Below are 27,530 nucleotides of genomic sequence, written 5' to 3'. Positions count from 1 at the left end.
CATATAGAGGGACATTTACTTAAGTGTTAGTAGTAAACAGGATTGAGGGAATTTTTCATCCCTCAAAATGGATCAGTTTCAACTTGATGTGATCAATACTACGTCAGGAAATGATAAAATTCCCAAGTGGTGAAAACACAATTCAAACTTCTTTTGGGTAGTATGAAGAGAGATAGTTAAGAAAGGACTCCTCATGCCTGCATAGTAACCCAAATTCTAAACTTGAAATTTGCTAACTTCATGGAGCACATCAATCAGATCCAACTTCGAGTAGGTTTGGTTGTAAGGAGTTAAACGCACAGCTAACAGACCACTGTTTTCACCCTCCACCCTCCTCTTTTTTTACACCTATGTAAGTTCTTTTTGAAAAACATGATGATATTGACCAGTCATTTGAATTTTTTAAAGAAATAACTGTAACTGTTATATATGGAGACCCAATAAATAACCCTCACTCTTTTGAACTCCTGGAAGTAGCTAGAGACATTCAAGTCCAAATATTATGGTCTGCCCAAAGCTACATATTTAGAGATAATATTTTTCAGAACTTCTTTGGATTTCACCGGAGGTTATATATTATGGCTTTTCCTGCCTCTAATATTTAAGGATAATCCTTTTCTTTACTAATAGATGTTTGAAATAAGAGATTGGAAGGAATCTTCATATTTTTTATCATCTTCGAAGTATGCACAGAACAAAGGCCAAAGCCCAATATATTCAGAAAATGAAGAGTTCACACTCGTATTTTATAGAAGGTTATCTTCAGGAGTACTGGGTAGTGAGTCTTGAAGCTGGTAATGGAGAAAGTGTGTTTATATGGAAATAGAAGGGTCCAGGAAAGTTAGACTAAGCCCAGTATCACCCCGGCTCACAAATGACTGGTGGGCTGACATGGTGAAAGTGGTAATTTCAATATAGCATACTGTGAACTGTCAGTAGCTAGATGATGGACACCACTGTCCCAGACATGGTGGTCATGGTCAGGGGACTGACTCCCTGCAGGTGAAACAAGGAAAAAGATGCCAGGTCCTAGTTCACATTCAGAAATGTAAGAGATGTCAACCAGCCAAGATAATGTTCTGGTTGTTCTTACTTCTGAAGCAGCGCGCTAACTTCCTTTCTACCCACCCACAACCCACAAAGACATTTGAAACTCAACTCAAAAATTTTAACGCTTTTTGGGGGAAAGAATTTTTTTTTAATCTCTGTGATAATCGGATTCAAAACACTGGATCCTTAATTAGGAAGATGCACCTGCCTACACATTTCAAGGATTTCCAAGGCCTCTCAAAGACCACCCACGGACCCAACTCCGCGGACTCTGAGTTTGGAACTCTTACTTTGGACTTCCTTAACTGCATTCATTAGCCTAAAAGTTTTCAAACTTTGCTCCATATTAAAAATCACCCGGACAACCTTTAAAAACCCCAATACTCGGGCCACACCCCATTTTCGATCAAATCAGAATTTCTGGGGTGGGACCATACGTCCATGCATATGTTTTCAACTCTCTAGGTTATTCTAAAGCGCAGCCAGGTTTGAGAACCAAGTCACCGGTATATTTTTGGCACGCGGTTGATCTAAGTGTTCCATGGTCATCGGCTGTTTTTAATCACTGCCGTCAAAAACAGCAGAACGGCGCCTGTCGCAGAAATAATTTACTTAGAATCATTTTAGAAAAAAATAAGTAAATTTGGGTCAGGGGTGTGCATACCTCCGCAGCGATTTCTCTGGGTCAATAAGCTGCTGCAATTTCTTCAGCCAACGCCAAGGGGCACCCTCTCCCTCCTCGCTCTACTTGGAACGCCTTCCCAGTTCCGATAGCACAAAGAGCCCGGCCTCCTCCCGGGTGACATCACAAAGGGCCGATTCCCCCGCCCCTTCGGCGCCACCACGTGTGTCCCCGAGCCCGGCGGCCACCCGACTCAGTCCCTCGCCGGCCGGTCTGGGCAGCGGTGGAGGGTGGTTGGCAGTGGCTGGAGGCTTCGCTATGGGAAGTTGTTCCTTTGCTCTCTCGCGCCCAGCCCTTCTCCCTGGTTCTCCGCAGCCGCTGTCGGAGGAGAGCACAGGGAGGCGCGGGCTGCAGCAGCCGCTGCCTCTCCCCGCCCGGGCGGCCGCGCCGCTGGGCAGGTGCTGAGCGCCCCCGGAGCCTCCCTCGCCGCCTCCCTCCTTGCCCGGCTGCCCGGCTGCCGCAGTGCACATGGGGTGTTGGAGGTAGATGGGCTCCCGGCCCGGGAGGCGGCGGTGGATGCGGCGCTGGGCAGAAGCAGCCGCCGACTCCAGCTGCCTGGGGGCCACGCGCCCCAGGCGCCCCTGCGAGCCCCGGGCTCAGCCATGGGGACCTCAGCGAGCAGCAGCACCGCCCTCGCCTCCTGCAGCCGCGTCGCGGGAGCTACGATGATCGCGGGCTCCCTTCTCCTGGTGAGCGCTCTAGGGGACCGGGGGCGGCGGCCGCGCCAGAGCCGAAGGCGTCGCTCTCCGGGACCGGGGCTGGTCCCCGGGCCGGGGCTGCGGGGAGGCGCGGGGTCGACCGGGCTGGGTGGGGAGGGAGGGGGGCTTGCAAGCAGGGGAAGGTACCCGGGTCGTTTGGGGGAGCCACCAGGCTCAGCCGGGACTCTGGAACCAAGGCGAACTGTTTACCTCGCAGTCTGGCTGCGCTGGAGGAGGCGCTAGAGGTGGCCACCCGGCTTCCTGCGCATTTCAGGGCTTTCCCCCCTACTCGGACCCCTGGTGCCCCGACCCCTCTCCGCACACGCCCCCGCCCCCCCGCCCCTCCCAGCCACCGGCCACTGCCCACTCCGCGTGGTGACGGGCCGGAGCTGCGGTGCGGGGCGGCGAGGGCTGGCGGCGGCCGCCGCTTTGTTGCAGCTGCAGTGTCATGTCGGGATGCTACCGCAGTGGGAGAGTGGTACCGGTGCGCGCCGGACGCTGGAGACCCGGGTGCGTCCGCGCTGTGCATTCCCAAGCAGGGCGCAAAGCCCCTCCCCCACCTCGCCTCCTTGGCTCGGGTGGGTCCCGGTTTCTGCACGCCAAAAAAAAGAACCCTTAGTTAGACCCACTCTCAGGCGCCTCCAAAGCGCCGGCTCCCAGCCAGCCAGCACGCTGGTACTTGAGTGGGGGAGGGGGAGAGGGATCTACATAAAGGAAGATGAATTTCTCCAGTCTTTCCTAACCCTCGTTTACCTGTGGCCAGGCAGGTGACCCTGCAAAGTGGAGCAGGTTCCTTCTTCAGCACCCAAGCTGCATTCAGCTCCAAGGCGTGTCCTATACCTCCTCCGCCCCCCCCCCCGCCCCTTACCTGGTCAAAGCCTGAAACCATCCTTGACCCAAAACTTATCCCCAACTTCCCACAGATCGTTTCCCCTTTCCAAAAGTTAAAGGGGAGGGGCCGCGTTACGTGGAAGAAAATTTATTTGAGATCAAACCCTTGAGCCACCATAAGCTTCCCAGGCCTATCTTTTTGTCTTTTCGGGGAAGACAGAGATTCTTAGCTGAAACCCAAACAAAAACAAAACACAAGAGCCTATTTTCACGGCAGGGCTGTGTAAGGGAAAGGCAGGCTTGCTGTCTCCTTCCCAAAAAGGGCTTAATGCCTGGTCAGCCAAGATCTCTTAGATCCCAGGGCATTGCAGTTGCTATGGCCTGGGAATTCATCCTACAGACGCTCTGGTTCCCTGTGTGAGTGTGTTTTAAGGGGGAAAGAGAGACTAAAGAAAACTTTGGTGCTGTTAGCATTTATAATGAGGCAAGTCCCAGTCTCCTTCCCAGAGAGTCTTTTCTGCCCATTTATAGTAATGGCAAAGTCAAGATCTATATCCTCCAAACAAGTGTGGGGGCTGCTGAGCAGTAAGGAGGGAGTCTCTTCAGTAGTGAACCTGGATTGACAGTGTTGGTGTGTAGAGAAACCCATTTTCAGTCCATGGAACACTGACTCTAACATCAGTGGAGTTAAATCAATCCTTGAGTTTCCTCCTCCCATCTACTACTCTACCCTCCCCCCATGCCTGTCCGCTCCCTCCAACATATCTGATTATTACATGCCCCACAGAGTCCATTCCTAGATTAAATCTTAAGTCAGTGTGATATTTCATTCATTTTACAATTGAACATGAGATAGATAGTTGTTTCAAAGTAAGGTCTCCTTGTAGTGAAAGGGTAGGTTGCTTTAACCAACTGAGAAAGAGCTCAGTTCCTTTTCTTAAATCACTAAACTCAGTTTATCTAAAAATTGTGCACTAGATTTACAACTAAAGACCTGAGAATTTAAGTTTGGCTGTCCTTAAAAAAAATGAAATTTGTAATGGAGCTTAGAAGCAATCTCATGTTGTTAACTAAATAAGAGTCCTTCTTTTCCTGGTAACTAATAGAAAGGCTCTATTTCGGTCCATGGAATGGCTTGGGGTTGACCCTGTTGCCCTGAAGGGTGCCGGAGAGGGTGTAAGAGGGATCACCAGGGATTTTGCTGTAACCCCGAACCAGGGTGGGGAGGCAATGTCTTTTCTTTTTTTCTATCCCCAGTCTGCAAGCTCCAGCCCTCAGGATAGACATTGCCCATGTATAAAATGATGCTCTTATATTAGTATAAGGATTATTTATCCCATTGGGATTCTTAGCCATGTGAAAATGACAGACACCAGGCACTGGAGCCCAGCTAAGCATGGCAGGTGCTCAGAACACTACGGGTGGGGCGGGAGGGGGTGTGTGTGTGGGAAGTGGGGAAGTTAGTGCCTTACCCATATATTACAGTTAGATTAAAAAAGAATAAATTCATTAAAATGTCCTGTTTATTATGGCTTTCAGTTACTGTCATTTTTCAAGTATCTTCCTTTTTGTAACAATATTTGTTATTGTCATCATTTTTGGCACTTTTTTTTTCCATATGATGACTGGCTAACTGTATGAAAGAGAACTTTCATATGGCTTTAATAAGCTTAAAAAATACGATACCTAACATATAGTGTCATATATATATATAAATTTATATTATATATTATATATATTTATATATACTTACATATATAAATTTAATTTAATATATATAAATTTATATATATATATAAATTACTATGTGTCAGATGCTTTATATACAGGATCTCATTTACTCCCAACATCTCTGTGAAGCAGGAAGGTGTTATCTCCATTTTACAGATGAGAAGATGTAGGCTGGGCAAACTTCATTGGTTTGTTCCTAGACACACAGCTCGCCACTGATGGTGCTCAGGCCAGGAGCTGGGAGCACCTGACTCCTCAGCTCATGCCCTTGCTCCCTCCCGTGCCACAGTACCTATTTCACAACTCCAAATTGCTAGACGATGAAATGTAGCAACAGTGAAGGCTCACTGGAGCAAAGTTGAGGCTGGTGGTTTGGTTTGTTGCAGAATATTAGAATTACATGCCTGCCTTTGGAAGAAAGTGTTCTTGCTCCTTGTACTTCTGATTCTGATGAGTTGGGGTGTCTGCATGATACTGGGAAGTAAACCACAAACGGAAAGATAAAATGTTATGTGTTCCAGGCCAAAAGTCTGGAAGGAAGATAAGGGAAGCCTTTAAATTTGTGCCAGTGTTAAGAAATGCCCTAGAAGGGCTAGTCCAGCACGACAGGACACTCTCAGAGATGTCTCTTGCCCTCAGGGAGCTTGGTTTGCCTGGGCCCAGAGTGGTGGCAATGAGGCAGTCAGAAGAGAAGGGAACCATGATGGATAAGGTTCCATGTTCGAAAACCCACACCAAACACCCACTCTGAGAGGGCCACTGTACTAGGCAGTGGGAACCCAGGGATGAATTAGGGTTTCGATCTTGCCCCACAGGCACAGTTTTTATGCTACGTAAAACATACCTGGCTATCAGTAGTGACAGTTGGGTTTCATGAGCAGACATGGAATCAGTGGATGAATGTATTCAAAATAATACACAAAATGTGGTTGATGTTAAAATCTTTAAAGTACTTAAAGTGACTTTGGGCTGGTATAGTCAGTATGAAAGCCAGCAGAAGAAAAACCTTCCCGATTCTCAGAATAACATGCGTTGGTAGGGAAAGCCACTTATGCTCAGAATAGGGAGGGCAGACATGTCCTGGAATGCAGGATTTCTGACTTACCGCATGAATCTCTGATCCCTGTTGTCAAATGTATAGTAGAGGATCAAGCTTTCTCTATCTGAACTATTTCTAAAGGCATATGGCTGAATCTGCCTTTAGGTTCAGCCCAAAACAAACAGACGGACCTCCAGTATAAATAAAATACGCAAGGAAAAAAAAAAATCCTTGTGATGGAATGTATACTATACTACATTACATTGAGGAAAAAACCCGAGACTAAATAGACGTAGATCCACCAACGAGTTAAAGGACATATTTTAGTGTGGCCATATTTTCACAAAGGCTACCAAGCTGGTTGTGGTTAATGCCCTATTTTCCAGGACAGGTTGCAGAAGGCGCCTTCTCCAGGTGCGCCTGATTGGATAGAGGCGAGGAGGCGTGGCCTAAGTAACAGGTGGTCTATGTATTCTGTCCATTCGTAGATCAGAATGTGGAGACATCACACTTGGAACTGTACCTTTGACTCCATCTGTGAAGATGAGGGGTAAAGCTTCTTTGGTGACTCTGTAGACAAGCTGCAAATTGGTTTTGTACTCCGCCGGCCCTTTATAAAGCATGCTCGGCTTAAGGAAACTTGATTGGTTGATTGACGGATTGGTGCTGGGAAATGGTCAGATGCATCGCCGGCTATTCAGGAGCCAGGATGAACTGAGTGACTTTTTACTGCATAAGCGGCAGTGTCTCTTTTCCAGTAAGCGCTAAACGCGGTTGGCCTTCTTCCCTCAAACACGTCTGGCAAATTCTGGGGAGGCCGGGTCACCGGCAACTTCCTGGAAAACTCGGATGCTTGCTCTTCTGTGACAGGAGGAGCCCAGGGTATGTCATCGCCTTTGGGCATGTGCCCGATGACCATTTGAAGCTGATTCGGTCTGGACCATCAGGCGCAGATATGTGTATTTGATGGAATGAAAACAGAAGCCTTAATAGGAGTTGACTTGTTCCCCCAAATTGAATCCTCGTTTAGGGTGAGGACACTGGGATTTGTTGCTGTTAGGATAGTGGCTATTGAGCTTTGATTTTTTTTTTTTTTAAGAATGGGGGTGGGCAAATCATGAATAAATACGGGCCTTGTCCCAGTGTTTGTATTTGTCAAATACCAAAAAATAAACAAGAATCCTAAATTGGCTTGTATGCTGCCATCTGGCTCTCCTACCAGCTCCCATTTCCAGCCCAAGTCCAGGGCCCCGGCCGAGGTTATAACCAGCAAGGCACCTGGCAGATGTCAGGGAGTGTGTGCTCACCTTGGCTGCAGAGAGGTGCGGTGCGGTGATATTCAGGCTGTTGATTCAAAGCTGATATTGAGGCTGTTGACCTCATTCTTCTCAAGAGATGGAAAGTCCGCCAGGAATGGTTCATTCTTTCTGGGTTCTGGCTGTCTGGATTTTTCCCCCCACAGATGTCAGCACATGGCCTTGTAGAGACAGATGCTTGCAGTGGTGAGAAAGTTTGCTCAGAGGGACCTCAGGCTGGGTGGGGCTGGGCCTGGTGAAGTGAGGAGTCAGGGTACTGAGCTATATGTAGCCCCATCTCCTCTTTTAGAAGATTGGAAAATTATGCCTAAGGCTTTGTTCTAAAGAACAAAACCAAAACAACAAAAAAGGAGAGGGGGCTCCGTAAGCGAAGTCCTAGCAAAGGCTCATTCTCTGCTCTTTACACAATTTTCCCGTTGCTCTTCTGCCACCACAAGGGCTTGGCGGATCAGCTGCTTGGAACTGTATGCAGATCTGTTTTGGGAGAAGAAACATGAGTTTAATGGATTTAGGAGTGAAGAGAGGAGTGAGCCCGTTCGTCCTGGCATCACATGAGAGCCGCTGTGGATTCAAGAGGGCTTCAGTACTGAGAACTCAGAGGGGAGGAATATTAATGGCTGTTAATTTTAATCATTTATATTGAATTACTAAGCTCCTATTTACTGAGCTCCTACTTACTACTGACATTGTGTTGAATGCCTTCTGCAAATGATCTCAGTAAATCTTTCAAGTCCATGATGTAGTGCCCCATTTTATAGATGAGGATTTTGAGGTGTAAGAGAAGTTAGGGTCGAGCAATTGGCAGCTTCCCGAGAGAGGATTCATTCACACATCTAGGTCCGAGTGGCTTGATACACACTGCTTTTTTTCTGCCAAGTTGTGGGTGGGGGACAGATAACCTCAATTTACTGGAATTTTGTTTTTTATTTATTTATTTTTTAAGATTTTATTTGTGTATTTGAGAGAGAGAGAGCGAGCACAAGAGGCGGGGAGGAGCAGAGGGAGAGGGAGAAGCAGACGCAGGGAGCCCGATGCGGGGCTCCATCCCCGGGGCTCAGGAATCATGACCTGAGCCCAAGGCAGATGCTTAACTGACTGAGCCACCCAGGCGCCCCTGGAATTTTGTTTCTTAATGTTAAGGGAATGGTTTTACCTGAGAGCTGAACATTCCCTTTTTCCCTGGGAAGCAGGTTGGCTCCACGATGGCGCTTGGAAGTTTAGCTGGAGGAGCCGATTATAAAGTGAGAGCAACCTGTGTGTGTGGATTGAAAGCCGAGGGTGTGGAGGCCCTGGCAAGCATTTTCCTATGGTGTGCCTCTGACGGACAATGGTGCCATGGTTAAGATGGAAAGATACTCTTGCAAATTGAAATGTTAAAAATAGGGAATGGATGCTTGCTTTCCTGCTAGTCGGGTCATTTTGGAAAAATATTTGCTTAGTGAGTAACAGTGTGACATGGGTTCTGCTTAGCAAGGAGTTTTCACTCACTTCTCCTGAGAACTTGAGGACCAGGGTCCTCTCTTACCCCTCAAATCCTCATCTATAAAATGGGGCGAAGGCTACTACATCATGGACTTGAAAGGGTTGGGTTTTCGTTGCTGCCAGCCTGATTATTTGTATAGGATTAGTGCATAGGTTTGCCTCATCTGTTACTAGTCTTTACTTTGGTAACTTTTTGGGTCTCATAGAAACTGGTCTAACGTCCTGATTTGCATGGTCCCCTAAGTCATGTTTTTGTGTGTGGTTTATCCCACTCACTTTTTAACATTCTCGTCAGCAGGCTTTTAAACTTGCCTCTTCCTAGATTGCAGATGCTGAGTAGACTAAAGAAAGGCAAAGAGTGAGAAGAAATGTAATCATTGGTTCTGGGAAAGAGGATGGAATTCTGCTTTCCCAAAGAACTCATGGGACGAGACCATTATTTGACTTCATCCTAGGTATGGCCAGGTCGGCATAACCAGGATTAGGAGAAATGGGGGGCAGGGGATGGAGAAGATTCAAAGGCACATGGTGACAGGTTTCCAGAATAATTTAACTGGTTATTATTCACTCCTTGCTCTTCCTTTACTTCTGGGAGTCCATGGCCCCTCTCTCCTCTTTGGTTTGAAGCTTCTGTATTTGGTCCAGGAAAAAATACCAAATTAGACAAGGTTTGGGTGTGCTTCATTCCTCATTTTGAATGCTAGGACCAATGTTGTTCCCCCAGCTCAGCTTCTTAAAGACAACATACAATGTGCTATTCATCTTTGTGCTTTTGGCTTGATGCCCTGACACATAGTAGTTAAGCAATAAATGATTGTTGAATGAATTCCAGAAGGATCTTGCTCTAAACTAACTGTTCATTCATTCTAGACAGGTTGAAGGGTAGTTGGATCTTGAGCTCCATCTCAATACTTTGAGCTACAACTGAAGGGTATTTGAGTAATTAACAAAGAACATTTTATGCTCAGGCTAATTGCCAACTAGAAGGACCTAGGGGATATGGATTTCCCTTCCCAGTTCATTTTTATTCTTTGACGTTATACAAACATTTGTGTACAGTTAAAACTAATGTGTGCATACGTGCTTGTATTCTGCTTCTCTTTATGTAGCTATTTTCTCTTACAGAGATACATTTACATTTTTCATTCAGTTTAACAAATATTTCTGGTGCATTGCTCAATTACATTGCAAAATGTCAGGCATTGCAAAATGTCAGACTTTGGGTACATGATAGTAAAAGGCCACTCGTGATCCTTCCCTTTGGGAGTTAATAGTTTATCGAGGATGAGAGAAAGGGTGATGGTCTGGAAGAGCCGAAGGAAGAGTATACCAGTGAGAAGGGACAGCATATACGGTGGACCAGAGGTAGGAAAGAGCCTACGTGCTCAGAGAGTAGAAAGGCCATTGTGGTTGGTGCTCAGGGAACAGGGGCAAAGGGAGTGCGGATTGAGGTTGTGCAGCCAGGCAGGGGCCAGATCGGACAAGCCCTTCAAAGGTCTGAACATGTCGGGATGTTGCTGGCCATACAGTTGTAGGCAAGGTTATAATATGGTTTTATTTTTATTTTTTTAAAGATTTTATTTATTTATTTGACACACACACAGAGAAGCGGGGGGACAGTCAGGCAGAGGGAGAAGCAGGTTCCCTGCTGAGCAAGGAGCCCGATGTGGGACTCGATCCCACGACCCTGGGATCATGACCTGAGCCGAAAGCAGACGCTTAATGACGGAGCCACTCAGATGCCCCTATAATATGGTTTTAATGAGATTTTCTTTTTTTAAGATCACCCTGGCAGTTCTGTGGAGAATGGATTGGAAAGAGGAAGTGGAGATGCAGGAGGCCAGTTGGATTCTTTTGCAGTTAGCTCAGGGTGGCGCGGGGGAGATGGTGTTTCTGGGGGTCGGGGGGTGGCTGTGAAGACAGGGATTACTAGATAGATTTTAAAGATTTTGAAGGTCTACTGCCAGTGAGATGTGAGAGGGCAGGAGTCGAAGGAAAGCATGACTGCTTTCACTTGGTCATCAAGGCTGACTCCCTGGTTCCTGAGCTGAGTCTTTGGTGGTCTCATTACTTTGAAGGGCAAAGCTGCGGGAAGGGTGGATGGGTTTGGGGACCCCAAAGTTTGGGTGTGTGTTAGTAAGTTTGAGGTGCCTGTGATTCCTGCAGTTCAAGCTTCAGGCCTGCCATGCCCCCGTCCTCCCCGGGTTGGCCGTGGGTGGAGCCATCCTGCTGTTGTTGGTCGCTTGGGTTGTTGTCATTGTTCTGCAAGCCAGCAGCACTGATGAAGTTGTCTCTGTACAGATCAATTGCTCTTTTTCCTTTTGGGTTGTTCCCAGAAGTGAGGTATATTTGGGGTATATTGCCCGAAGTGGATTGCTGGGTCACAGGAAATGAATGAATGGTTTTATGGCTCTAACAGCACATTGCCAGATTGTCTTTAGAAAGACTGAATTAATTTAGAGTGCCACCAGGAACTATAAATGCGCCTTCTACCCCACAAGGCTGCCAACATTGGAGTTTATCATTTTCATTTATTTGTGCTGCTTTAATATAGATAGGTAAGGGTCCTTGGCTGTGCACATGTAGGTTTCAGGAGTTGCTAGGGATGTCATAAGTTTATCCATGTGATAATTACCTTTGTAATTACTCATGTCGTCCTCTGGCTCAGCTATTGAGTGGAGTTTATGTTAACCCCATTTACATAAATTCTTTACATTTTTGGTGATAAGCTTTTATTAGCCGTGTATGACATACTTTTTTTTTTTTAAGTAGATTCCACGCCCAGCATGGAGCCCAACATGGAGCTTAAACTCACGAACCTGAGATCGAGACCTGAGCTGAAATCAAGAGTCAGACACTTAACCGACCCAGGCACCCCTGGCATACATTTTTATATTCTACTTTTAATATTACATTTAATATCAAAAATTTAGGTTAACATTCTTAAGCCTCTTCTTTTTTGTGTCTGAGAGTATCCTTTGTTGCCATTGGTTCTGTTTTAATAATCAGAAATTGATCTCTTTACCGATGGTCTAATTCTTGTTACTTCGAATTTTATATCTGATCTTTTTAATTTTGGGTTTGTTGACTTTTCTGGACGTCAGCATCATGTTGGTGGTGGAAACTGCTTCTGCAGGTTCTGCAAGATGTTCATACATCTTGCATGAGTAAAGGATTGTATGGCCAAATACGTTTGGGAGATGCCGGATTCAACAAAGTCACTGTTTTCTGCAGTCCCCTTGCTGGGCCTCCTGGAGCCATCAGCAGGCTAATATTAATTGTGCCTCTGTGAGGGTTGCCATCAGGAACATTTCCTCTACTTGGAGGTCAGGGCTTGGTAAAGTTTATCTGTAAGGAGCCAGATAGTATTTTTGGCTTTGTGGGCCAGGTGACCTCTGTGGAAACTACTCAACTCTGCCTTTGTACTTTTTTTAAAATGCGGCTCCGGGCAGTACCTAAAAGAAGGGGCGTGGCTGCGTTCCAATAACACTGCGTTTGTGGACACTAAAATCTGAATTTCAAATTCCCACGTGTCACCAAATTTTATTCTTCGTTTGATTCCCACCCCCTGCTATAATTTTTTTTAAAGATTTTATTTATTTATTTGAGAGAGAGAGAGAGAGAATGAGAGAGAACAGGAGAGAGGGGAGGGTCAGAGGGAGAAGCAGACTCCCTGCCGAGCAGGGAGCCCGATGAGGGACTGGATCCTGGGACTCCAGGATCATGACCTGAGCGGAAGGCAGTCGCTTAACCAACTGAGCCACCCAGGCGCCCCTTGCTGTAATTTTTTAAAACGTGAAAGTCGTTCTTCGCTTGCGGGCTGTAAAAAAGCAGGCAACTCGCGGGAGTTTGTTCGCAGGTGTATCGTACCCGAGGTCCTCACCATCCTGTGGGACTCAGTCAGGGAAACTCACTCCGGAAAGTGCTTGCTGAGATTCTGCTCCATTTGTCTAAAGTGCACTTTATTAATAAGAAATCCTTTCTCCTCTCTTGTGCTTCCTCGTTTGCTACATGTTGTTTGTATGTTAAGCCTTTTTTGAAGATTGTATTTATTTATTTATTTGAGAGAAAGAGAGAGAGAGAGAGAGATGCGGCGGGCAAAGGGAGGACAAGCGGACTCCAGGCTGAGTGCAGAGCCAGGCGCAGGGCTTGATCCCATGACCCTGAGATCATGACCTGAGCCGAAATCAAGAGTCAGTCGCCTGACTGCGCCACCCAGACGCCCTTGTTAAGTCTTTTTTGAAGTGTCGGTTGGCCCTTGTTTGTCTTTTAACTCATCACCATGCAGTCTGTATTTTGTTTGTACTTTTTTTTAAAAAGATTTTATTTATTTGACAGAGAGAGAGACAGCGAGAGAGGGAACACAAGCAGGGGGAGTGGGAGAGGGAGAAGCAGGCTTCCTGCCGAGCAGGGATCCCGATGTGGGACTCGATTCCAGGACCCTGGGATCATGACCTGAGCCGAAGGCAGACGCTTAACGACTGAGCCACCCAGGCGCCCTTTGTTTGTACTTTTTGTTTTGTAGAATGCTCCAAGTCTAGTAGGGGATGTTTCAGGATGACAGCTTTTTAAAATCTGGAGTCTCTTGATACCCTTCTCAGGAACTGGACATTTGCATTTTAATTGGGGTGTTTTAAAAGATTGTCTAATCCCCGGCGCCTGCGTGGTTCAGTGGGTTAAGGGTCTGCCTTCAGCCCAGGTCATGATCTCCAGGTCCTGGGTTGGAGACCGGAGTTGGGTTCCCTGTTCAGTAAGCAGTCTGCTTCTCCCTCACTCTCTCTCAAATAAAAAAAAAAACTAATCTTAAAAAAAAAAGATTGCCTAATCCCAAGGGAATGAAGCTAAACTACAGTAATATGCTAAGCAGAAGGAGTGATCATTAAAATAACTAAACTATATGGGGGACTTGGGTCACGCATGTCCCACCTGCTTGATCTGTCTTAACAGTTGTGAAAACAATCTTAGGAGGGACGCCTGGGTGGCTCAGTTGGTTAAGCGACTGCCTCTGGCTCAGGTCATGATCCTGGAGTCCCGGGATCGAGTCCTGCATCGGGCTCCCCGCTCAGCGGGGAGTCTGCTTCTCCCTCTGACCCTCTTCCCTCTCGTGCTCTCTGTCTCTCATTCTCTCTCTCTCTCAAATAAATAAATAAAATCTTAAAAAAAAAAAACAATCTCAGGAGGGTAGGTATTACCATTATCTACACTGTACTGATGAGGAACCGGAACACATGCGTTGGGTCACTAGCCAAGATCGCCCAGCTAGGACCTGGTAGAGTGGAGCCTGCTGAGCACACGCCAGGCTAAAATAGGTTTGGTTGATGCTTTCTTGGCGGAACTGCTGTGCTGGCTGGTGGTGTTAGTTTTGCCTTGGTTTATATGCAGATTCTATAAATTCTTAGTGAGCACAGAAGAGTATTTCCCCCTAAACCTTTATCACTGTCTAGTTTATGACGTGGCTTCTCCATGTAGGTGGGGGTCCTAGCTTACAGAAAGTAGCCGTGGGCATAGATGGAAGGCGATGAAGTCTGAGGTCCGAGGACTCAGTGCCAAGTGTCACCAAATTTTTATTCTTCGTTTGATTGCCACCCCCTGCTCCTCAGCATTGCAGGTTCCAGGGAAGACAGCATCCGGTTAAGTCGTGCCTATTTTTTTCCTTTTCCCAGTGTGCCCTGAGCTTGCCTCCTTCCAGTCCTGGAGTCAGCACATTCTAGCCTTGGCGTTCTTTATATTCTTCAGCATTAACAGCAGTCCCTGCTTTTGCCTTAGCAACAGAAGCCTTTTTTAAGTCAGGGAAGATAATAGGAAATGCAAGAGCTGACCAAATTTATATAACATACATAGGAACAGTTCTGTTGAAGTTTTCCTTTTTATACCATTCTTTTTTTCCCTTGGAATCTGGAGAACTCCAGCAGTCAGGGTCTTGTTATTGTAAATTTAATGTAATTCTCAGAATAAATGGTCAGAAATTCTGGGGGTGCCTTGCCTGCCTGGCTTTTTTGCCTTTTGATCATCAGTTGACATATTTTATGGTCACCGTCTCGGGAATAATTTTCTTGCCTTATCTTTGTTATAATATCACAGTAACTGAGATCCCTCTTAAAATATTAGTTTTATGCACCATTAAACATTTTCTATAGCAAACTCACAGTCAGTCTTCCTGCTTGCCCATTATGAATAGACAAAAGTTTATCACTGCCTTGAGTTTACTCATTTTCTGTGAAAAATTATTGGAATTCTATAAAGAACAAGAAAGGCATAAATGTGTTGTACTCATCAACCGCAGGGAATTTTTTCCTCATTTGTTTGAAGGATGAGGTCATGGGATGAGAATCGTTACAGATAAATAGGCGTCAGCAATCTGACATGTGTTAGCATATCTGGGTGCTTCTTGTCTTCAGTTCCGTCCCAGTGCCCTAGAGGAGAAATGACAACAGAACCCCTGTGACATGGGCCACCACGGTGTGTGTGGAAGGCTTGGAGGCCTTTATAGTTGGTCATTTTAGAGCTACCTTTTCCTTCTTTTGAAATTTTCTTTGTCCCAGGGTTTACCTTTTGGTTACTCAACAAGTACTTAGAGCCCTCCTACATCCTGTACAGTTTGGATGGTACGTTGATATTTGGTGGTTTATCTGTTACTGTCAGTGAAATTAGTGTCCTGGATAAATGAAATTTTCCAAATAACTGAAGTTTAAACCAGGACAGAACATAAATGACTTCTGAAGAATAATCTCATTATATACTTCTCACAGTTCCAAGTATCAAGTTAGTGTCATTTTTTTATCATTTTTTATAGAATGAAGGGGGATGTTTTATTTTTTTATTTTAATGATTTCTTTTTTTTTTTTTTTAAGATTTTATTAATTTATTTGACGGAGAGAGACACCGCGAGAGAGGGAACACAAGCAGGGGGAGCGGGAGCGGGGGAAGCAAGCTTCCCGCCGAGCAGGGAGCCTGATGCGGGGCTGGATCCCAGGACCCTGGGATCATGACCTGAGCTGAAGGCAGACGCTTAATGACTGAGCCACCTGGGTGCCCTGAAGGGGGATGTTTTAAATTCTTCATTACATGTGCTTGTCATCGTAAGCACCCTGCTGAGCATAATTCTTGTAAACCAGTTAATGGTTCTGTTAAAACAGTGATGTGGCCTTAGGGTCTTTGGAGGGGAAACACATGTTTGGCCTTCTACTGAAGGGTGCCAGGCAGCTTTATCCCTTTAATTTTTTACGGCTACAGTGTGGAGGCTTTTTGGTTTTTCTCACACTTGCTCTTATACTTGTGCTCCAGCAACCTCTTCTACCATCACCCTTTAATTTGTTGCTTCTGATTATTTATGGTCTGCAAATCTGTTCATTCTGTCAACAGACCCCCTGTCAGGTATATCATGAGTCGGGTACTGGCCTTGGGGCCTTGGATAGCATCGTTATGTAAAATAGACTCTCTCCTTGCCCTCACGGAGCTTGCGGTCCTGACGGGAAGACACACCATACCAGTAAATGTACAACTATAAAATGATGGTAGTCATGTAGGAAGACAAGGGAGGGGAGAATGTGAAACCTGTTTTGAGTTAAGAAGAGGAGGGCAGGGAGGATCTTTCCCTGGAAGAGTTTGCATTTCATCCGCAGTCCTTTGTGAAACCACTGAGTTTTAAGGGCATAAAAGGATCGGATTGGGTGCGTGAGTTGGAATGTCAATAAGGGAAGCCAAGAACTCAGTCCTCACTGCTAGACTCTATAGGAGGTCCGAGGGTTCCTGTGAATGGGCTCCTGGTGCCGGGATTTTTTTTTTGACATTTCTTTGGACTGTTCAGAGCAGGTATTGGCTGGCTTTTTTTTCTGTAAAGGGCCAGAGAGTAAATATTTTATATCTGTGGACCATATGGTCTCTTTTGCAACTATCCAGCTCCGCCATTATAGCGTGAAAGCTGCTATAGGCAATACCTAAATGAATGGCTGCATCCAATAAAACTTATTTACAAGAATAAGTGACTTTGTTTGCTGACCCCTGGCTCAGAGGCTGCTTTGTTTATGATTTCCATGGTCTTCGTTATTGAGGTGGTTGAGCAGGGAAGGAAATGCAATCTACGTGGTTGTCCCTGGCCTTGAGCTGCTTATAATCGTTATGGGAAGATAAATATATGCACCTACGAGGCCATCAACAAACATTACCAGCAAGATGTAATTAGGCACCGAAATGAAGAATAGAAACAGGAAATGTGATGAAGAGTTTGCTCATCTGCTTGGAATCTGGGTGTCTAGGAGTAATTGTAAAGCCTTCATGGAGAAGGTGTAACTCGACCTATAGTCGCAGACACCTTGAAGGGTAGAGTTCAGTGTGACCAAATTCAACATACTAATTTTACAAGCATTAAGACAAGGTCCAACTGATCCTTTCTCTTTTTTTTGAAGATTTTATTTATTTATTTGACACAGAGAGAGACACAGCGAGAGAGGGAACACAAGCAGGGGGAGTGGGAGAGGGAGAAGCAGGCTCCCCGCCGAGCAGGGAGCCCGATGCGGGGCTCGATCCCAGGACCCTGGGATCATGACCTGAGCCGAAGGCAGACGCTTAACGACTGAGCCACCCACGTGCCCCCAAGGTCCAACCGATCTTAAGGCAGGTCAAAACGACAAAAACATGTCTTTTGTTTTCTAAATCTTTGCCCAAGTATTCTTATTCAGGCCTGGTCCTCCCACAGGCTGACAATACTTATATAGTAGATTCAGATTAATAGGGAAGAGGGGTGTGAGTGAGAGCTTCCAAGTTATGGGTTATATATTTGGGTTACATATATATATATATATATATATATATGTATATATATGTATATAAACACACACAAATGGGTTATATTTGTCCTTGAAAGAAGTGGTTCTCAAAAGACTGAGAGCAGGATGGTTGTATCTGTCTTTTGGGGTGGGAACGACAGAAAAGGGAAACTGGGGTGTGGAGTGGGAAGGCACGGAAGGGAATGTGGAATGCAGAAGAATGCACGGATCCCCTGACATATGGATAAGGAGGTTACTTGCATGTCCTCAGTAGGAAAAAAATCTCTGCATTCAGACGTATCCATCCTGTTGAAGAGAACTTGGGCCATTATAAGGAATAAAGTAGTCTGTGTGTTCTGATATGGAAAGATTTCAGTGATGGACAAAAGCAAATCACAGAACAGTCTGTATGGCCTGTCCCTTTTTGATACGTGAGGCAAAACAAACCCAAAAGCAACAGAAACAGCCAACTCGAAGTTCATGTGTATGTGTTACGTGTGAAAGCTCAGAAAAGGGTCTGGGAAGATATGCACCAAAATCACCTGTGAGTTTCTCTGAGGATGAGTGGATTTTAAGTCTCTAAACATTTTACTCTATTTTGTAATTGTTGGAATTGTTATAAGAAGGTTGATTTTTTTTGTTGTTGTAAAACAATAAAAAGTAGCAGGTTGGGTAAGAGGCAGAGGGAGGGACTCTGACATTGGAACCGGGGGTTCTCCAAAGGAGTTCTCAGGATCAGGGAAGGTTAGAGCCAGAGGGGTCCTGCCTTAGTTCAAGGGGGCCAAAACTTGGCCAGGGCAGCAGAATTACTTGGAAAGCTTAAAAACAAAATACATTCCTGGCTCTGTTGCAGACCCGCAGTAGTCTCAGATGATGGGAATGGGGATATGGATTTTTTTTTAAGAAGCTTCCCAGGTAACAGCTTTGATGCTGTGTTTGAAGCCTGAGACTTTGGGGTGAACCTCTGATTTAGTTTTTCTGCCTCTGTGCAAATGAGAGAATTAAAGATCTTGATCTGGTGGAACCAGACTCAAGTGCTCTGCTTCCCTCTCTCTGTTTTCAGTGACTGTGTCTCCTGATTCAGGTGTCTTCCTAACATTCGCTTTTAGGTATCATCTAAACTTGTTTTTACATTTTGTAGGGAACATTTTTTTTAAAAGATTTTTATTTATTTATTTGAGAGAGAGAGAGAGCAGGGGGAGGAGCAGAGCGAGAGGGACAAGCAGATTCTGTGCTGAGCGCGGAGCCAGACGTGGGGCTCGATCTCACGACTCTGAGATCATGACCTGAGCCAAAATCAAGAGGTGGACACTTAACCGACTCAGCCACTCAGTGCCCTGGGAACATTCTTAAATATTGTTTTTTGAACTTGATTCCCCCCGCCCCAAACGGCCCATTGCTTCACCCCCAGAACTGTCTTTGGGGATGATGTATACATCATTTTAATTTTCTTAGAAACCAGAGGCTTGCCACCAGGCTAGTGGGAAAAGTTCTAGTTTTAGACCAGGCTTCAGGCAACTAAAAGCCTTTAGGAAAATAACTTCTCAGGTGCCACCCGTGTCTCTGTTCAGAGAAAGGGGTGTTGCCACCTCTTCCCTTCAGGAGAGTTTCAGTGATGATGAAGAGCCCAAGGAGCAGGTCCTCCAGCTTTGTAGCTCAGATGGGTTTTGCCGTTAACTTTGGAATTGGGGTAGATCGTAGAGGTAGTTCCCTCAAGTAGAGTGATTTTCAAACTTGTTTTAGGAGGAATCCTTTCTTCAAATGAATTCTTACTTGCCCCCCTCACCCTCCCTTAGCAAATTGGTAAATTGGAGCTGCTGTGTTTGAGGCAGAAATGGGGAGTTTGGAGCTCTACCTCTTGACCCTGCCATGGGCCCAGAGGTGCACCCTCTCGGCTCGAGGGGTAGCCTTGAGAACGGTGTTCTGTCCCGTGCTCTCTTGAGTCCAATTTGAAGATGATTGATTTTTTTCCTCTTTCTCCTTCCGTGGGTAATCATTCAGCAAATCTAGCTGCCCTGACCTCTTAAATCTGTTGCTGTCTTCTCTTTCCATGGCCACCCCCTTCATCCAAGCTGCCCCTGACTTTCACCTTCTAAGTGGCATTTTCCATCCCCTCCCCTCCAACCCCTTTCACCTTCTGCTCTGCTGCCAGTTCACTTTTTTATTCACAACTGTGTTTATATATCTCTTCCCCTCCACCCCCCTATATAGAGGAAGGGTGACTTTTGGATTTGGATTTCCAAAATTTTGGATTTGGGATTAGGATCAAAATGCAGAGCCTCTCCAAATTTAACTATGTGGTCACTGTGTTGCATTTGAGGGAGAGCCACATAAACTTTTTAGTTCCTGAGCTGAGCTTCATTCTGCTTCAGATTTTTTCTGTGGGGCTCCCTCTGCCTAACCCGCCATCCCTTCCCCCTGCCCAGAATTACATTTGCTTCTCTGTCCTTGAGAACGACTCTGAACACTTCTGTAACGTCCCTCAGCTGGGAAGCACCTGCTAACCTCTCCCTCACAGGACTCTTGTGTTTCTCCCCATCAGTAATCTCAATTCTAATTAAGTAATTCCTGATGTAATTAGGTGTTTCTGTCTGTCGTGCTTTAGAAGGTGTACTTCATGGGGCTGGAATAGAGTTCACAAGGTTCTGTTGTCAGCCTGTGGCATAGTGCCTTGCATACACGTAGTAGGTCTTCAATACATATTTGCCCAGTGCATTCGTAACGCCTAGTTTTTGCACAAATCTCTTTTCTAGCGTTCAGTCCAGGTGAGCTGCCGAGGCATCATTGTTAACTCTGTGTAGGAGCTGGAATTGCCTCCTGCAACATGCGGTAATGAAAGGTCCATTTATAGAGCCACCTTGTCTAAAGTGGGTTACTTTACTATGATGCAGTTAAAGAGCCCTGGGCTTTGCTTTAGTTAGAAACTTGATTGGTTATTTTCAATGAACCAAGAACTGAAACATCTGCTTAATGAGTGGGGAAGTGTGTGGGTGCTGTGGGATTTGGAGGTGGGTTTTGTGTGCTGCTGGGGGACCTCTGGTAATTCGGTAGTCAGGGGGCTGATGGATCCCTAACAAGTGTGTGCCCTGGGGAGAGAAGTGAAGCTGTAGGAAGACAAGCCCCAGCCTTATGCCTGGATGCACACATGCACACACACGCACATGCACACACACGCACATGCACACACGCATTCGCGCGCACACACACTGCTATTCGCCACCACCCTGTGCTCGGGGTATGTGCCTGGCTGACTGCCCAGCCTGCCTGCACAGGTAGGGGGCCAGACTCAGAGCCCATGGCACAGCAGGGTGATGTTTGTTCCTGACCACCGCCCTCTGGCCAGATCTCCTGTTGCCTTCTCTGCTTTTAACTCGTTTGCACAGGTATAATAACCTGCCAGGGAGGTTATTTATACATCTTTCAAATTCCAGAACCCTGTGGCCATCTAAAAGTGCTTTTGCACTTAGAAATTAGATGTAAAGGAACTCGGAGAAATACAGAGCAGAGGCACTTTTGCGACCTCTCGGGTGGCTCCTTAGCGTCAAGCAGACTGGGAGGAGACTTGTCCTCAGGTACTTGCTGAATGGAACCTGGGCTCCAGGCCATGGTGGTGGCTTTCTGCCCTCCATCTAATACACCTGCCAAGAGCAGAAGAGGGTGGCTGGGCTCATTTTGCAAATAGAAGGACCAAGATAAGGGAAGAAAGCCAGAAAGTGAAAAGGGAAGATAGTGCAGAATTTACCATTATCAAGCAGGAGATTTCGTTTTCTTCGGTCCAAGATACCATTAAGTTCTTACTGAGAAAAATCCACTGCTAGCCCTTTTTTGTGTGTCTCACGTTAAGGAAAAGATGAATAGATTCTCACAAGTCAGAAATTTGTTTTTAGTATTGTTGTTTAACTGGAGGCAGCTCTAGGATAGGGTAAGGGACTTTAAGGGAGATACTTTTGATTTAGATCGTTGAATTCTGAGGTGGAGGGGAACTGAATCTTGGGTTAACTTTCAAGGTGCTAAGGAGACAGGAACTCTGATCAATTTTTGAAGAAATTCTTATTTTATTCTCTTAGTTCCTGGTACTAATTTAGAAGGAACTTGCCCTGATGGGTATCTGGTAGTATGGGGCGGCCACTATTTTCTTGACACACAACCGTTCTCCATTTTGTAGAAGGCCGTGGAAACTTCCTCCTTGGAACCTCTCAATCTTCATTCATGCAGAAAAGCTCTCTCTCAGTATTCATTCTTAAACATTTTCCCCCTGCTCTCAAAAAGGACCTCAGGATTTACTACCACAAATATAATTTCCTTTCTCCCAAGTTTCCAGTCTGGAAGGTAGTATAAAATCCTTTCTAGCTGGGTGAAGTTTCTGTCCTATGAATTAAATTTACTTCTTTTGAGTCCCTGCTGGGCCCGGCTTTGTGCCCGGACTTCCTAGGTGTCTGCAGGTCCATGCTCCAGGGACCGTGGCCTTTAGAGGCTGAGTGAACAGGATGTACCTCTAAAAGCATCAACTCTGTTGTTTAAAGCAAATTAAGAACGCCAAGGGCCTGCCTCTGTTTTGCAAATAAAACAAAACAAAAACCAAAAGATGTTTGGCTTTTTGCATAGACAAAAGCTTTGAAAAACTCCAGCCTTATCAGTTAACTCCATGTGGGTAATCTGGTGCTCCAGCAGAAGCAGCTTGAACACATTCCATCCTATTTCTTAGCTTTGTCCTGGTGCTAAGAAATGGCAACTTAACATTGTGTCATGGGAAGGAAGACAGGCTATTCAGCAGGTTATTTTCTTCTTGCATTAGGATTTTTCACTTCTACACAGCATTTAAAAAATTTTTTTTTAAATTTGAGAAAAAAAATTTTTTTTAAGTAAGCTCTACGTCCAACATGGGGCTTGAATTCATGACCCTGAGATCAAGGGTCACATGCTCTACCAACTGATCCAGCCAGGTGCCTCTGTATAGCGTTTTGAAAATGAACAACAAAGTGCTTACATGTTCATATTCTCAATCGATTTTTATAATCGATTTGAGCAGTATTGTCAGCTTCATTTGATAGAAAAAAAGGAAGTTGAGGCAAAGGTCATGAAACAAAACCAAAGCTTCGTAGCTAGTCGGTCAGGCCCCAGGATGGAATTGGAGTCTTTCTTTCTACCATGTCACTCTAGTAGTGTTAAGAGGATGCAGTACTGGTCAGATCTTTAATGGGAATGGTGGTGGTGGTGGTGGGATTGTTCCATCTTTTCTTCTCCTCTGTTCCTGTGTAACCCCTTCTTGGTTTTTGTTCCTTTTCCCTCCCCTTTTGTTTCTTTCAGCTCGGATTCCTTAGCACCACCACCGCTCAGCCAGAACCGAAGGCCCCAAATCTTGTTGGCAAATACCGCCATGTTGACCGTGCCACCGGCCAGGTGCTAACCTGTGACAAGTGTCCGGCAGGAACCTATGTGTCTGAGCACTGTACCAACACGAGCCTGCGTGTCTGTAGCAGTTGCCCTGTGGGAACCTTTACCAGGCATGAGAATGGCATAGAGAAATGCCATGACTGTAGTCAGCCATGCCCATGGCCAATGGTTGAGAAATTACCTTGTGCTGCCTTGACTGACCGAGAATGTGCTTGCCCACCTGGCATGTTCCAGTTTAATGGTACCTGTGCCCCCCATACGGTGTGTCCCGTGGGTTGGGGCGTGCGGAAGAAAGGGACAGAGACTGAGGATGTGCGGTGTAAGCAGTGTGCTCGGGGTACCTTCTCTGATGTGCCTTCTAGTGTGATGAAATGCAAAGCATACACAGACTGTCTGAGTCACAACCTGGTGGTGATCAAGCCGGGGACCAAGGAAGCAGACAATGTCTGTGGCACACTTCCGTCCTCCAGCACGACCTCACCTGCCCCTGGCACAGCCATCTTTTCACACCCGGAGCACACGGAGTCCCATGAAGTCCTTTCCTCCACTTATGTTCCCAAAGGTAACTTAACCTCATGCGTTATTTATTTGAAAAAGTCTTTGAGCCCAATGGCACTACCAAAAATGGGCTTGAACCAAGGATGTTTTCTCCGTTTTGTATATTCCAAAGTCACCCCTTGAAGAAGGGGCCTCCATTTTTGTGGCTAGTTTAATCTGTCTTCTCTGGATGTATTAGAAACATTTAGACTCAGATTTTCCATTAGGGGGGATCAAATATCTAAAAAACTAGGTCGCATCAAGCTTAAAAAGAAAGACTGAGAGAAATGAGGACAGTGCATGGCCTTATATAAGTCACTTCCTCAAACTTGTCAAATACATGAGTGATTTAGATGTTCAAGGATCCTCCCAGATTCACAGCTTTCCAACATGGAATCTATCCTGGATAGACACAGCCAGAAGGAAAGAAGGAAGGAAAAGAGGAGAAAATACCATGATGGCCTAGAAGGGAGGGATAAATATTGGAACCAAGGTGGGGCAAAAAAGGGGAAAGAAAGTTAGAACCTTTGGGAAACACACCAGTTTGTAGCCTGTTGAAGATAACTAGCGTTTCCATCTGGAAAAGAGTAAGTTTAACTTTTTTGAATGATTTTAATTTTATGCCCTTCATCAAGTGTCCCAGTTGGCCTCAGGCAGAATACAAAATTTATTCTTTATTTTCAGATCCTTTTTGATTAATTTTCTTGAGGTGATAGCCAACTTGAGTTGTGCTTTCTAACATACTCTTCATGTGTGATTACACTGGACCTTCATGATAACTCTATAAGGAGGGCCTTACGACTGCCATTTTGAAAGGGAGAAACAGGCTCAGAGAGCTCCAGTGGCCTGTCCAGGTTTTCTCAGGGACTGATGCAATCCAGGTCCTGTCTCTTGGGACTTGAAATCCCTGGCTCTCACACTCCTTAGTGAAGAGTGCTGTGGAAGCTTCTTTGAAGGAAGTCCACTAAGCCGCCAGCCCAAAACTTCTCTCTTAATAATAGATCCTAAGAAAGTCCTGCCTTGTTTTAGTCACTGATTCATCTCACCAAAGCTTTCACTGGTCAGATTTGGATTTGAGTTTGAACTCTTCTCCCTATCTTAGTCATATTCTCAATTTTACCATTGTATCTTGAAATGGCCAAAAGATGGGAGAGGAGGAATAAACGGATTAAACTTGAACTAGTTTTGTGAACAATCGACACAATTTTGAAAGTTGACTAGAACCCCAAACGTACCTGAGTCTGCTCTGTATGTGAAGCATAGGGGAAGCTGCTGTGAGGCTCAGATGTTGGATCCCTGAGGATGCTGTTGGTTTTGCCATGAGGAAGTGAGTTTAGCTGTGAAGTTTAGTTTTTACCTTCCACATAAAGGTGCTGTTAAGAGTCTTTACAAATATGTGCAGTATAATTTATTCTTAAGCTCCAAAGTCCATCTCTTCTTTTATTATCTGGCCTGGCTTGGAGATGAGCAGGAAGAGGAGGAATATGCAGATCCCCAAATATAGAAAAGCTCTCCCCCCTCCTTTTTTCTAGGCATGAACTCAACAGAATCCAACTCTTCTGCCTCTGTTAGACCAAAGGTACCGAGTGGCATCCAGGAAGGGACAGTCCCTGACAACACAAGCTCAACGAGGGGTGAGGAAGGCATGAACAAGACCCTCCCAAGCCTCCAGGTAGTCAACCACCAGCAAGGCCCCCACCACAGACACATCCTGAAGCTGCTGCCATCCATGGAGGCCACTGGGGGTGAGAAATCCAGCACGCCTATCAAAGGCCTCAAGAGGGGTCCCCCCCGACAGAACTTACACAAGCATTTTGACATCAATGAACATTTGCCCTGGATGATTGTGCTTTTCCTGCTGCTGGTGCTTGTGGTGATAGTGGTATGCAGTATCCGGAAAAGCTCAAGGACTCTGAAAAAGGGGCCCCGGCAGGATCCCAGCGCCATTGTGGAAAAGGCAGGGCTGAAGAAATCCATGACCCCAACCCAGAACCGGGAGAAGTGGATCTACTACTGCAATGGCCACGGTGAGCCTTCTTTTCTCCTCGCTCACACACCCCCCTGCCTTTCCTTTCTCAGTCCTCACTGCCTGAAAGAGGGGGAAATGCAAAGTTTCCAGAAGCCCCTGTCTACCAAGTGCCATTTGGTCCAGTTGTGTTATGAAAAATGAGGTGGTCAGCATTGGATCTAATACATTCAGAGAGAATCACCACTCTGCCCTTTTCTCCCCTGGCACATTTTAAAGGAGAATGTTGACACACCAGAGACCTGAGAATGACCTTTAGGGACTTTGTCCAACCGTGTCATTTAACAAGCGAGGAGGTAGCATTGGGGGAGGTTTGGCTGTGTCCTTGACCCAGGCTGGTTGTTTGTTCAGGACAGACGGGACTGACTCTGTGTCTCCTCTGACCATTGACTACTGAAAACTTAGAGGGCAAAAAATCCAACTTGTCTTAATTAAGTCTGTCTTTTTGACTCTGAACCTTGCTTATAGATTCCTATCACTTTCTCCCATGTGCTTTTCGGCTCCTTGTATTTTTAGGATCCATTTCTATCAGGAGGATAAGAAGGTCTTTTAGATTTTAGACACCCAAAGCTTAATATACCGGTTATCATCTGAGGCTGGACCCTACATCTTCTACCTAGCAGCCAGCGTGTGTTGATACAGGCTAGAATATTTCAATTTTTCCTTTTCTGAAGACAAACAATAGCTTACAGAACTTGTCTCTGCAGTGAAATTTGGTCTGAAGACTGCAGTTTTTAGCTTGTGGCAGTAACTTCCCTTTCTTTAAATCCTCAGTGAGATATCAGCCCAAAGTTTTGATAATCTCCTTTAGGTGTCTCCTTTTTAAAGATAAAGGCATAAGCCTAATTTTCTAAAAAAGTCATTTGACCTTTTTTTGCATTGAGTCTTAAAAATGTTTATACCCTTTGCCCCAGTAACTTAATTTTTGTGAATCTGTCATAAAGGTATAAATCAGAAATACTAAAAAAAAGACTTAAGCAGTAAGGTCTTAAACTTTTAACTCAGCATTATGTGTAATAAATAAGAATTGGAAATAATCAAAGGTCCAGTTTTAGGGAAATGAAAAAGTAAATTATGGCATATCCATATAGTGGAATACTGTGTTGACATTGAAGATTTAATGGAGTTTTTTTTTTTTCCTTTTTACCCATGACATAGGAAAATATTAATACTAAGTTAAAGGAAAAACAACAAAACCAAACCAGGCTATGCACTTTATACAATATAATCCCAATTCTCAAAACTTTGGGAAAAAGACTGAAGAGAAGTATGCCAAAATAAAAATAATGTTTCTTCCAGTTTGGTGGGATGTGGTGGAATTTATGTATGTTTCTTTTTCTTCTTTATTAGGTTTCTATTCTTTCCCCCAAATTTTCTATAGTAAGCACATGCAATTTTTATAATCAGATATTTAAAGAAAGTAAAAAAACAAACAAACAAAAAACCACCTCATTTTGCTTCCTTTTGCTAGTCTGTATGAATGATCAAAACAAGTGAAAATCAGACTGAAGCCAACATCCTACCTGGGATAGAGCCTGTATAGACCTGAATAAGACATCTCTTTGCTGGCAACCCAGCTGGGGAAGGAAGGCTTCAATTCTCCCCTCCTTTTTAATAAAACATATTTTTAGTTGGATGTCATTTCAGACTTCAGAAAAATTTGCAATAGTACAAAGAATACCAATGTACCTGTGCCCAGATTGAACTATTGTTGACTTTTGCCCTTTTGCTCTATTATTTGCTCTTTTTACATAAAAATACATGCAGACTTTATATTATGACATATGTATAATATAGACTAGTTTATTACATATGATATGATGTTATATAGTATGTATAATATAATGTTCTTTTTTAAAGATATTATTTATTTATTTGAGAGAGAGCATGAGCAAAGGGAGGGGCAGAGGGAGAGGGAGAGGCAGACTCCCCGCTGAGCAGGGAGCCCGATGCAGGGCTCGATCCCAGGACCCAGGGAT

The 27,530-nt window shown here is 45.1% G+C and overlaps 1 protein-coding gene across 1 annotated transcript in view; it reads left to right on the top strand.

Moving 5' to 3' along the window:
- Nucleotides 1–1,871: 1,871 nt before the first annotated feature.
- Nucleotides 1,872–27,530, top strand: part of TNFRSF21 (TNF receptor superfamily member 21) — a 67,624-nt gene continuing 41,965 nt past the window's right edge. The window contains exons 1-3 of the mRNA XM_025890546.2: nt 1,872–2,421; nt 22,902–23,550; nt 25,058–25,552. Of these exons, the coding sequence (XP_025746331.1) occupies nt 2,335–2,421; nt 22,902–23,550; nt 25,058–25,552 (1,231 nt within the window). The 5' untranslated portion in view covers nt 1,872–2,334. The remainder of the gene's footprint in view (nt 2,422–22,901; nt 23,551–25,057; nt 25,553–27,530) is intronic.

This window comes from Callorhinus ursinus, unplaced genomic scaffold (assembly GCF_003265705.2).
Source record: "Callorhinus ursinus isolate GAN/ISIS: 27379988/994484 unplaced genomic scaffold, GSC_fseal_2.0 scaffold22, whole genome shotgun sequence".
Lineage (NCBI taxonomy): Eukaryota > Metazoa > Chordata > Mammalia > Carnivora > Otariidae > Callorhinus > Callorhinus ursinus.
This window is presented reverse-complemented; position numbering and strand designations above follow the sequence as displayed.